Below are 13,475 nucleotides of genomic sequence, written 5' to 3' on the forward strand. Positions count from 1 at the left end.
GACGAGTATAAAACCAAACACAGGGAAGAAAAGCAGTCTTTTACGGTAACTCCCTGACCAACCAGATCCTTGCAGGTGTGATGTATTTCTTACTTTTATCCTTTTCATTTATAAATTGTAATTAATTTAATCCATTTGTACAGATATGTTTTTTTTTATTTTCTTTTTACTTTTTTAGTTTTAATTTTTGTTTTATTGTACTGATACTTGAGTATTACAACACTTGGGCAGGAACAGGGGCAGGATAATATGAAAGTACTGTAGAAGGTCACAGCTCAATTAAAATACATGACTTTAACTTTAAATACATGACTTTAAAAATACCAACTTTGAGACATTTTTCTGTTTGTATAGTTTGTCTTCAGACGACAGGCTTCTCTGAGTGAAAAATGCCTCCTCCTCATGAGCGCCACGAAAGGACAACTGAACATGACGAGGGTTCTCCTACCAATCCTGTTAAGTTCCTGGGTCAGGACTATCAGAAGCTGCTCCAGAAATCTCTCAGAAGAAAAGAGCTGTACAAAGATGAGTTGTTCCCTCCAAACAGCAGCTCTATTGGCACTCTGAATAAAGAAGCTAAGCTGGACTATAATAATGTCATATGGAAGAGACCATCAGTATGTAAACAATAATATTAAACAATAATAAATTATATTTCTTTCACTCTATATCCATGTTTTAAGGTGTTGAAAAAACACTTTGTTCATTCTGTCTGAACAGGAATTAGTGTCACCTGGTAAACCATTCTTCACTATTGATGGAATGTCCAGGTTTGATTACGAACAAGGCTTCAAATTGGGTAAGTTTGGGTTTATTTGAATATACTATGACATGGGCTCTAAGCGGTCATTATCTCAGTTTCTAAGTAGCATTATACATCAACTAAAATAACCATGTATGAACAGTATGATAAAACACGCATAAATAATCACATTCATTGTAAGATTTGTCAATGTTTGTTTCCTGTACTGTGTATACACATATGAAAATCTCCATTCCGATTTTCAAGTTTGTGTTTGTTTTTAGGGAACTGCTGGTTTTTGGCTTCAATTGGGGCTTTAATCTCAAAAGATGAGGAGACATCATTTATGACGAAACATATCATAAACCAAGTCCTTCCAGCAGGCCAGACATTCAGCAACAATTATGCAGGGATATTTCACTTCAGGGTGAGTTTAATACCTATTTGATATTTGAATGCACTTACGAAAAAGAAGTTTATTCAAGTGTGCTATTAGTATACTTCTTTTAAACAAAAAAATAGGAAAGTATACTTTTAGTCTACTTTTTATGTACTTCTCAGAAATGGGCTTTGTGTACTTCTCAGAAATATACTTAAAATTACATTTAAATATACTTGACTTATACTATAAAAACGTCTCAGGTTACTTATGTAACCATGGTTCCTTGAGTAGGGAACAAGACACTGCATCCTCTAGGGTTCGCTATGGGGGAACGCCTCGTCGTGACCCATGTCTGAAGCATACATTGAAAAAACACCAACTCGTTGGCCGGCGACAGCCATGCCGTCACTACCGGTGCGACTATAGTATAAATAGGCGCCGGGAGCACACATCATTCACTTCTTGCGGAACTGGGGTTTTAAACCACTCAGAAAGAGCACGAAGCTGTTGCGCATAGCACATCCAGCTCTCAATTGAGAGGGAACTCAACCTAAAGCATGTTCCAATGGTGGAACAGCTAGCAGTTATTTAGCTGAGGGAGCAACACACCCAGTTCTCAATTCGAGAAGGGGGCTCGACCTGCAGCATGTTCCAATGCTGGAACAGCTAGCAATAATTTACTTAGCTGTGGGAGCAACACACCTAATTCTCAGCCGAGAAGGGGGCTCGACCTACAGCATGTTCCAATGCTGGAACGGCTAGCAGTAGTTTAGTGGGCAAAGCATAACGTGCATACTTACCCCTTATGTGGATTTTAGAAAGTGGGCAAAGCATAACGTGCATACTTACCAGCTATGTGGATTTTAGAGTTTTCCAAGCATCTGTTTACAGATACCCGGTAGTACTGGGCCAAACGGGAGAGGCAAGCTCAAATACAACCCTCAAAGGTGAGGGGAGCACTGCCCGAGACAGCATTTACACAGGAAGGTTCTCGTAATGCCACCTATACCTCCCGCTCGATGCCTCAGCAAGAGGGGATATCCTGGTGATCGGGAAGCCCCTCAGGGCGACCCAGATATGGTAGACCAGTCAGGGTAGCATGAAAGCGTAACTCCAGCCCGGACGTCCAGGAAATTTTTGCAGTGATGCGCCGGGGGCCTGATGATCACGAATAACAACGTTATTCCTCTGAATTCGGAAAGCCTGTGTTATGGCTGCATGATCCAGGAAGTATGAAGCCAAAACCCGGCTTTTCTTACGGTCTGGACATATATCGACGAGTGAAATAAACACTGCAAGTCGAGCACCCGGTTTCTGAACCCAGCAGAGGGGGTGCCCATCTAGGACCTACCCTAGAAAAGTGACAGAAACACACAGGTCCCGGGAAACACTGCAAAGAAACTAGCAGAAGGGTTATACACACAACCACCAGCTCATTAGATACACACACATATATATATTTATATATACATATATTTAGACATGGATCGTACTCACCCACCATGGTTCCCGCGTCGGAGCTCTGTCCGAAGGAGCCTCTAGACCGAACCTTCAGTAAGATGGTCACTATGAAGCCATAGAACCAACCAAACCTAATAGGTCCAGCATAGGAGACTAATATGCAGGAAATTTCCCACCTAACCTCGGTCAGGTGGAGAGATGGTGGTTACAGGGGAATTAAGAAGGTGAAGATAAGGTTAGATGTAAGACCCCCGAAGGAAATGAGTAGATACTAAGGTATCACTCTGATCCGGACAAAAGCGCTGACGCCCTGTCTGGATCACATCCCTTAGGTCTTTTACTCACCTTCCTTTGACCCACGATTCTTCCTACCCCTACTATCAAGATACTTCGCGACGTCACTTTCTTCACCCGCTTCACAGCAAGTAAAGTTTTGCCGTGGCGCGATCCATAATTTCCAAAAGCTCATCATACGCAGGGCAGGAGGTTTTTGGAAGGCACAGCCTCAGCTTTTGAATCCTAAATCGTGGGAATCAGATGGCTGCCCCTCTTTCCTCGAAAAGAGAGACAAACGAGAGCGGAGCTTCTCCCTTGGAAAAAATGCTCGCAGTGCACGCCGATTGCCCCCTCGGAGCATCGCGTGCATGATCTTCGCCCAAACAAACAACGCATAGATCGTGTGTGTCATCAGACGTCAACACGGATCGCCATAATGAGATGAATAGAGATCGCTCTTACCACAGAAATGCACGCTTCAAACAAAACAGTCAATGAAGACGAAGAAGAGAATGATGTGTGCTCCCGGCGCCTGTTTACACTATAGTCGCACCGGTAGTGACGTCATGGCTGTCGCCGGCCAACGAGTTGGTGTTTTTTCAATGTATGCTTCAGACACGGGTCACAACGAGGTGTTCCCCCATAGCGACCCCTAGAGGACGCAGTTCGAAGTTCCCATGAAAGGGAAGTCTAAATATATTTGAGTTCCCCTTCAGGAACTCGAGCTGAGAAGGAGGCCATCGAGGTGGTCCCTCCTCACGACAGGGGGTCCGGGTTCTAAAGCCGGTACTTCCTTGTTCCAAAGAAGGATGGGGGCTGCGTCCCATTTTAGATCTGCGTCAGTTGAATCGCTCAGTCATGAAACTGAAGTTCAGAATGCTCACCATCAAGCAAGTTGTGTCTCAGATCAGATCCGAGGACTGGTTTGTTATGATAGATCTAAAAGACGCGTACATTCATGTCTCCATTCTTCCCACTCACAGGAAGTTCCTGAGGTTTGCTTTCAGGGGCGAAGCTTACCAATACCGAGTTCTTCCTTTCGGCCTAGCACTCTCACTCTGCACCTTTACGAAGTGTGTGGATGCCGCTCTGGCTCCACTGCGACTCCAGGGCATCCGCATACTAAATTATATCGACGATTGGTTGATTTTAGCTCAATCGGAGCAGATGGCTGTTCGACATCGAGATGTTGTTCTTGCTCACATGAAGGAGTTGGGGTTAAGACTAAACACCAAGAAAAGTGTCCTTGCTCCATTACAGAGGACCACCTATCTGGGCGTTGTGTGGGATTCGACCACGATGCGGGCACAGTTGTCTCCTGCTTGGGTCGAGTCGATCATTACGGTAGTCAAGAGAGTCAGAGAAGGCCAGTCACTCACTGTCAAGCAGTTTCAGAAACTATTGGGGTTAATGGCAAGTGTCCAACGTGATACCTTTTGGCCTGCTGTACATGAGACCCCTACAGTGGTGGCTCAAGTCCAAGGGGTTTTCCCCGAGGGGGAATCTGCTTCGCATTATCAAGGTCACGTGGTGATGCCTACGTGCCTTGGACATGTGGAGGAAACCTTGGTTCTTGTCTCTTATATCAACCACCAAGGAGACCTGCGTTCGCGCCCCTTGTACAAGCTGGCACACCAGATCCTTGTGTGGTCCCAGGAAAAAATCCTGTCACTGAGAGCAGTGCATGTTCCTGGGTATCTGAATATAGGAGCAGATGTCCTGTCGAGGCAGGGGCCGAGGCCCGGGGAATGGAGGCTTCACCCTAAGGTGGTGAAGCAGATATGGAGAATTTTTGGCCAGGCTCAGGTGGACTTGTTTGCGACTCAGACGACACCGCACTGTCCCTTCTGGTTCTCTCTGACTCATCCGGCTCTACTGGGGCTGGATGCTATGGTACAAACCTGGCCGAGGCTTCGTCTGTACGCCTTTCCCCCGATCGCTCTGCTCCCGGGAGTTCTGGAGAGAGTGCGCCAGGACGGGGTCCGTCTGCTACTAATATCCCTGTTCTGGCCGGGCCGAGTATGGTTCTCGGACCTGATTTCCCTTCTCGACGGCTCTCCATGGGAGATTCCCCTCAGGAGGGACCTCCTCTCACAGGCGGCGGGCACGATATTTCACCCCTGCCCAGAGCTGTGGAAGTTAGGGGTGTGGCCCCTGAGGGGGCACAGCTTGTAGCTTCCGTTCTCTCAACCGAAGTTGTTGAGACCATCCTCCAATCCAGAGCTCCCTCCACAAGGAAACTGTACGCCTTGAAGTGGAAACTTTTCACTTCTTGGTGCGGAGATCGTCAGCTCGACCCAGTTAACTGCCCGGTTGGTACAGTGCTGGAGTTCCTGCAGGCCCGTCTCTCTGCTGGGTTGACCCACTCCATCCTGAAGGTCTATAGCGGTCTACCACACCCCTCTCGGTGGTCAGTCAGTGGGCAGACACCCCCTAGTTACACGTTTCCTCCACGGTGCGCTGAGGCTGAGGCCCCCAGTACGATCTCGCGTCCCTACGTGGGACCTGGCTGTGGTGCTAGAAGCTCTTTGTAAGTCTCCATTCGAGCCTATTGAATAAATATCTGATCGCTTCCTGACAATTAAGACTACTTTTCTTCTAGCTATTACTTCTCTAAAGAGAGTTGGGGATCTTCAGGCCCTCTCAGTGGCCCCTTCCTATTTAGACTTTGCACCCGGCATGGCCAAAGTGTTTCTCTACCCTCGAGCGGGGTGTGTCCCGAAGGTTCCCTCGGTTATACCACAGCTTATCGTGCTGCAGGTCTTTTGTCCTCCTCCCTTCAGGGAGCCAGACCAGCAGAAGCTTAATTGCATGTGTCCAGTACGAGCAGTCTGGCTGCGTGGGCATTCTCGTTCCCGTAGTGTCTTCGGACGCAGCTCAAGTTCCTGAAGGGGAATGTCTCCAGGTTACATATGTAACCATGGTTCCCCGAAGGGAACGAGATGCTGCGTCTCAGAGCCATAATTCCGGCATCCCTGCGAGCGCTTGCTTCATTCCTTGAATTTGAAGCCGGTCCCACCTCACGTGCCTTTATAGCTTCCTGGTCGCTACGTCACCCACTTATGACGTCTCGCCCTTCCATTGGACTGATTACACATGTGATTCAGAGCACGGTCACGCTGGGGGCGTTCCCGTAGTGTCTTCGGACGCAGCGTCTCGTTCCCTTCGGGGAACCATGATTACATACGTAACCTGGAGACATTATACTTGTGCTCCTAGAATCTGTGTTTTCATTGTTATACGGTAGGGAGCGCTAGTAAAAATCTTCTGTACAGAACTTCCAAAAAACACAAGTGAAGAAGAAACCGAAACAACAGATGCTTCCACATGTAATCTAACACGATCCTCAGACATAAAACAGCATCAAAACTGTGTAGTGCTATGGAATAAAATGTCGACCGATGAAGAGGTAATAATGACTTTCAACATTTTAGGTGGTGTTGATCGACTCTATGTTCTGATGATCATTCTGAATCCAATTCATAGACTTTTCAGTTTTTTGTTCAAAATGTTGTTTATTTCTTTATTTTTTATTTATGAAACTTACCCACAAGTGTTTGAAAAAAGAATGCATAAAGCTAGAATAAAATTTTTTTGTTTACAAGCAGATACCCTGTTCTTTCTTTTGAATATACTGTATGTTCAGATATTCATATAACAAAATATATACAAATGAATACCCAAATAGGGACATAGAAGTGTACTTAACGTATGATGTAATGTTCACTTAAAGAAAACTTACGAGTATACTTGCAGTATAAAACTACTAAACTAGTACTTTACTGAGACTACACTTCAAAGTGCACTAAAAATGCTACTACAAGTATTTAATTAGTAAACTATCAGTATACACAAAAGTTCACTTTCAGTATAGTTGCAGTACAAGCTAAAAATATTGATGTAAACTAGTTGTGTACTCAAAGTTTACTACTGTTATATTTAATGTATACATAAAAGTATACTTTTATCTACTAGAAAGTGGGCCAATTTAGTCCCAAGGAGTATTGAAATAGTTCTGTAACGGGACCGACGAGACGTGAGACGTGAGACGTGAGACGTGCGGATCCATTTGCAAGGCTTTTATTTCCAAACGTGGTCATAAAACAGGCATGGGTTCAACAATGGCAAACAGGTACAACACAGGCAAGACAAAGAGTAATCCTAGGATAAGCGTGGGTCTTCGATCAGCGAACAATATCCAACAGAGCAAGGCAATGAGATAATCCAGATACACAATAGTCCAGGCAGGGGCAAACAGAGTCCGAATGGCAAAGCAAAGGGTAAATTCAAGAAACACAGGCAAGAATCAGAACACGAGAAAACAGGCAAGGCAAGACTATGATTAGATTAAGAAAACTAGAATGGGCTCCGTAGAGTAGCTATCGCTAGAAGAGTGATATACGCTAAACAATACTTGGTGATCAGAACGAGGAAGTCCCAGGCTTATAAAGCATGTCAGATTGGTTGCAGCTGTGTGCAGGGCTGGACTGGGACAAAAAAATCGGCCCTGGCATTTTTTGGTCCAGGCGGCCCATCACCACTTCGATATATACTGTGTATATATATATATATATATATATATATATATATATATATATATATATATATATATATATATATATATATACAGCAAAAGCAGTAATATAGTGAAATATTTTTACTATTTAAAATAACTGTTTCTATTTGAATATATTTTAAAATTTTATTTATTCCTGTGATTTCAAAGCTGAATTTCTTAGCATCATTACTCCAGTCACATGATCCTTCAGAAATCATTCAAATATTCAGATTTGCCGCTCAAAAAACATTTATTATTATTATTATTATTATGTTGAAAACAGCTGAGTAGACTTTTTCAGGTTTCTTTGATTAATAGAAAGTTCAGAAGAACAGCATTTATCTGAAATATATATTTTTTGGTAACATTATGTCTTTATCGTCACTTTTGATCAATTGAAAGCATTCTTGCTAAATAAAAGTATTAATTTCTATCTTTCCCCAAAAAATATTATTTTATAATAAAATAAAAAATAAAATAAAAATACTGACTCCAAGCTTTTGAATGGTATATGTATAATGTTACAAAAGCTTTTTATTTCATATGAATGCTGATCTTTGGATCTTTCTATTGGATCTTTCTTACAGTTCAAAAAATTTTGACTGGTAGTGTATGTATGTAGCCTATGTATCACACTCATATCACATCTTGTTTTGGATAAGAATAAAACGTCAGGTCCGACAATATCGTGTCTTTTTTTTATTTAAATCTAGCTTTATTCGCATTGGCCCATGGAAACCTCTATGAACACACTTGACTTGACTTGGCTAAAAAAAAGTATTTACGGCCAAAGCACACACATTAGGATAGGTTAGATTCCTGCCTCCGTTGCGAGTCCCTATCAAGCACTTTACCAATTCACCTAGGCTACTCTCTTCTTCTCCTCCTGCCTTGCTCTTTGGCCAGCATCACTCACCACAGAGCAAGCCTGTTCTTGATAAATCTCCTGTGAAAACGTGGGAAAAGCCGACGAGGAAGAAGTTGGGGTGATGCGATCTTTATATAGGCGGAGCAAAATACTTCATCGCTCCGTCTATAGCGCATTGTGATTGGATGTTTACGCTGTCAATACAGGAGACAAACCAATGGGCCACTGGCTGCTCGCTGTCCCTGCGTGATGGTCATCGGCAAAAAACAAAAAAACATTCTGTCGGCCCCTTAAATGCGTCGGCCCACCAGGAAAATGCCAGGTATGCCCGATTACCAATCCAGCCCTGGCTGTGTGTGTGTGTGATTGGTGCAATGGATGATGGGAACTGCAGTCCAGAGTAATATGCAGCAGTCTGTGTAGTGTGAGAGTCAATGTAACTGAAGAGTGACCTCTGGTGGCAAGCAGATGGAAGTCCATGGGCAGGATTCGTGACAAGTACACTACTAGTACACTGATATTTGTATACTTCCTACATTAAGTATACTTAAAAATATACTTGAACTTTACTTATACTTAATCAAATAAACTTGAAGTATACTACTTTTTGGTAAGGGTGTTTATGAATCTTTGAATGAATTTGATGATTAGGAAAACATGGTTTCTCTTTTTAATCCTTAACCCTTTTCCATCATCTTTGTCTCTGTGTAATTCATTTTACAGTTCTGGCGATTTGGGAAATGGATTGATGTTGTCATTGATGATCTGCTTCCAACAATTGATGACAAGCTAATTTTTGTGGGTTCAAAAACATCTAATGAGTTTTGGCCTACCTTACTGGAGAAAGCTTATGCAAAGTAGGTGCCAGCAGATGCTGTGATATAAAGACGGAATTCATTTACTTATTGTTTATAGTCTCAAGAATATTGATGTGTGAAACATATGCATGCTCTTAGCTTTGATTTGCCCTCTAGATTTGGATGTTGTTGTGAGGAGGAACACAGTAACATCTTTAAACATTGACAGGGCACATTACATCATATTTACTCCGTTACACTGCACCATAAAATGGTTTTGGCTTTATAGGGTATGCGGATCTTACGGAGACCTAGATGGCGGATTCATGTCTGAGGCCCTGATGGACTTCACTGGTGGGGTGCACATGGAGTTTGTGTTGAATGAAGCCCCAACTTATCTGTGGGACATTATGGATCGTGCAGCTAAGTCACAAACCCTCATGGGCTGTGCTTCTTATGACAGTGTAAGACCTCTCATAATCCTGGATTCAATGCTTCATTGACAAATACTGTTGGCATGAACCATTGATATAGAAATACATTTGAAATCAAAAGTTTACACACACCTTGCAGAATCTGCAAAATGTTAATTATTTTACGAAAATAAGAGGGATCATACAAAATGCATGCTATTGTTTATTTAGTACCGACCTGAATAAGATGTTTGTCCTAAACAGTTAAACTGCCTGCTGTTCTTCAGGAAAATCCTTCAGGTCCCACAAATTCATTGGTTTTGGAAATTTTTTTTGAACCCTTTCCAACAATGACTGTATGATTTTGCGATCCATCTTTTCACACTGAGGACAACTGAGAGACTCATATGTAAACATGCAAACCTCTGGGAAACATGTAATATCTTGAAATAAGAAGGGCAGTACTCAATGAAAAAAAAACATGATATTTAGGCAAAATAGCCTATCACCTCACCTATTAAATATTATTTTGTTTGCATTTGCTGGATGACTTTACAGGGCTGCTGTGTTGCTGGTATGACACATGAAATATATTGTGTGTATAATGTATTTAACTCTTTCAGATCATCTTTGTGGGACACAGTGAGTAAGCAGGACCTCAAGTGCCGTGAACGTCTTGAAAACGGGGAGTTCTGGTCAGCATTTATGTTGTAATATATGACTGTACTCAAAGCATGAATCACATTTACTTAGGAACACATGTCTGTTCTGCAGGACGTCAATGGAAGATTTTACCAGAAACTTCGAAAGCTTGGATATCTGCTGTCTCTCTCCTGATTTTCTGGACAGATCCTCTGGATGCCATTGGAAATCACAATGCAATTTTGGCAAATGGATTGCTGGGACTACAGCTGGTGGTTCCATGCACAATATGGGTACAGTGATATAATTATTATTTTTTTAATATCTAGTATGTTTATATTTATATCTATTAATATATAGGCTTCTATATGTTATAAATGAATGTATAAATTGTGGTTTCAATAATGATACTCTTAATAAAAAACAATGGGAAAGTATGGAATATAATGAGTTAATATAAGAACTTCCCCCTGGATTATGGATTTTGGGGATGTTTTCATCTGTGACCTCCTCCAAAGGCCCTCTTACTGAGCATACATTTTCAGCATACAAAGAATGCAGATGATTATTGTTAAGCATCTGACCTGGGTTTGATTTATAAAAAGACTTCTAACTCTTTCGCTGCGTTTTAGCGACTTTCTGGAAAAACCCTCAGTTTCGGGTGAGGATCGAGGAGCTTAGTGAGGACTGTACTCATGAGGAGGGTGCTGAAAACATACTGGTGTCGCTCATGCAGAACCATGAGAAGAGAACCAGAAGTAGCCAAAAGAACTTCATGATTGGTTTCTATGTTTTTATGGTCAGTATTGACAGATGTAGTTCTGCAGGTTTTACATTTCAGAGAGATTGTAGGAGAGTTGTAGCACTGTTTCTTAAACGTCTATAACATGTTTAATTTTTTTAAAAATGTTATTTATTGTTTGTGATATGTTTGTAATGTGTCTGCTACAGATTGGTTAAGAAAACTGTAACGTATTCGTAAAATGTACAAGTGAATGATAATTAAAAGGAGAAATAATATACTTTTCTAGAGATATTTTTAGTGACTGGATAAAACAAATATAGTTTGTGTGTGTCTCTTTCATTTCATTGCTACTTTATCAACCTTTTTTATACTTCTACAGTCATCATCCTAAGTAAATCAGTAAATATGAACTCACAAATATTTGACTATATATAGTCAAATATCCAGAGTACAGTATTGACTCATCTAATTCTTCTTTAGGTGAGAGGTGAGAGCGGGAAGTTCTCAGCTGAGTTCTTTAATGACAAAACACCTGTGGAAATGAAGTCTTTCCAAAACTTGAGAGAGGTGATGGGATTCTTCTGGCTGGAGCCAGGAGAGTACCTGATTGTACCGTGCACAGAGAATCCTGGTCAAACTGCCTCCTTCGTTCTGTCTATTTTCTCAAAGCATGAGACACACTTTGAGTAAGTTGTGGTGCAGTCAAAAGATTTTTGTTAATTTTACACTTGTCATTAAATGAAGACCTTCACAGCAGAAAATATTTGGAATACAAAGTTAATTTGATGTATTCAGTGATTAATATCTTCAGTTTGGTCTATTAGCTTCTGTCCTCAAAAGTTCTTCTCTTTACATCAGATATATTGAAGAGGCTGAGGAGAATGAAGACAATTCCTGATGTTAGCGAAGCCTGTCACTCAAAATGGCTACTTGGAGAAATAAGCCAACTTATACCTAATCACGTTTTCTTTGTTCTTTCATGCTCAGTTCAGAATGGCTATTTAGCTTTATTTTATTACTCTTTTTTTCCTCCAAAGAAATCAATTTGTGACCACTGTTGACACCTGTTAAACTAAAACTAATGTCTTATATGTTTGGTGGTTGATTTACTGTGTAGTTACATTTTCCCTAGAAATGTGTTATTTGGTGTATACTATTACTTGCTAATAACGTTACCCTTTATTTTGATAGTCCACTTTAGACATTCTACTAACTATTAGTAACTTTGCAACTACATGCCTACTATCTCTCAGAGTAGACTGTTAGGTTAGGTTTTGGGTTAGTAGAATAAGCTGACATATACTTGCAAAGTTTCTTATAGTCAGTATGTTGTATGTTGTGGACCCATCAAAATTAAGTGTTTGAAGATATTAAGCAGACAGTCTACAAATACTCGAATGACTGCTACACTCTTAAAATTAAAGGTGCTTCACGATGCCATAGAAGAACCTTTTTGTCTAAATGGTTCCATAAAGAACCTTTAACATCTGAAGAACCTTTCTGTTTGACAAAAGGTTCTTTGTGGCGAAAGAAGGTTCTTCAGATTATAAAAAGGTAAGAAAGAGATGGATCTTTAAAGAACCTTTGACTGAATGGTTCTTTGTGGAACCAAAAATGGTTCTTCTATGGCATCGCTTGAAGAACCTTTTGAAGCACCTTTATTTTTAAGAGTGTAGTTGACATTTAGTTGCAAAGTTACTTACTGTTAGTAGAATATCTACTGTAAATTGGACTATCAAAATAAAGTGTTACTGCCAATAAATATACAATTCATGAAATTGTGTTTATTTGTATTTATTCGTTTTAATATTTCTAATATACCAATAGATAATCACACCATCCTTTGACATTAAGGTCAAACAAAATCATTCATTGACACCTTCGGTACTACTGTATGTTTACATGCATACTTCATTCGAATATAGCTTATACACTTTTTGCAGAGAAAAGCAAGGCAGCTAATGAAATAAGCACTGTTGACACTTTTGGCTTCCCTAAATGTAACACAAAAGCGAAGTTATTTTTTAAAATGTATTTACTTATTTTTAAGTTATTAAAAATACATTAAAACTAGCAGTATAGATTGGCAGGAAAATTAAACAAATGCCTGCACTGAACGCTTTTATACTCCATATCCTTGCTGCTCACAGCTTAATAATTCACCTGCATCATCAAACTCCTAGAACAGTGGTCTTCTCCATATATGGAAGCAGCTAATTTCGTCTAAGTCGTATCCAAAGACATGGAAATAGAATCTGTTTTAGCTGACTGAAAAATAGGCTACATGCGCCTCAAAACACTGTGATGGGTGCATTATTAGAAAAATAGTTAGGGACTTATCCGTAGTAGGCTGTACAGAGCAAACGAAAAGACAACATTGTAATATATGACAGACAATGTCAGCTCAAAGATGGAATTACTTTTTGTTGTTGGACCTGTTATATCTATTTTATTTCTTTAAATCTATTCTGTAAATTATACATTTAAAACGCTCTTCTCCAGAAATGGAGAAAATCGGTGTTTTTAAATCGTATTAAACTTTAGAAGTTTTGCTCTCTCTCTCTCTCTCTCTCTCTCTCTCTCTCTCTCTC

The 13,475-nt window shown here is 40.7% G+C and overlaps 2 protein-coding genes across 2 annotated transcripts; both read left to right on the forward strand.

Annotated features, from left to right (window-relative positions):
• The first annotated feature begins 389 nt into the window (after positions 1-389).
• LOC107586890 (calpain-1 catalytic subunit-like) lies at positions 390-10,334 on the forward strand. The gene is made up of 6 exons (XM_016274437.1): positions 390-617; positions 721-799; positions 1,027-1,169; positions 9,011-9,144; positions 9,374-9,548; positions 10,272-10,334. The coding sequence occupies exons 1-6, from the start codon at positions 390-392 to the stop codon at positions 10,332-10,334; spliced, it is 822 nt and encodes a 273-aa protein (XP_016129923.1).
• Positions 10,335-10,428: 94 nt separating this feature from the next.
• On the forward strand, positions 10,429-11,966 carry LOC107586891 (calpain-2 catalytic subunit-like). Its single transcript, XM_016274438.1, has 4 exons — positions 10,429-10,432; positions 10,772-10,938; positions 11,365-11,570; positions 11,743-11,966. Exons 1-4 carry the CDS (start codon positions 10,429-10,431, stop codon positions 11,780-11,782), a joined length of 417 nt encoding a protein of 138 aa, XP_016129924.1. The 3' UTR covers positions 11,783-11,966.
• The last annotated feature ends 1,509 nt before the right edge of the window (positions 11,967-13,475 follow it).

This window comes from Sinocyclocheilus grahami, unplaced genomic scaffold, assembly GCF_001515645.1.
Source record: "Sinocyclocheilus grahami isolate Dianchi unplaced genomic scaffold, SAMN03320097.WGS_v1.1 scaffold86.1, whole genome shotgun sequence".
NCBI lineage: Eukaryota > Metazoa > Chordata > Actinopteri > Cypriniformes > Cyprinidae > Sinocyclocheilus > Sinocyclocheilus grahami.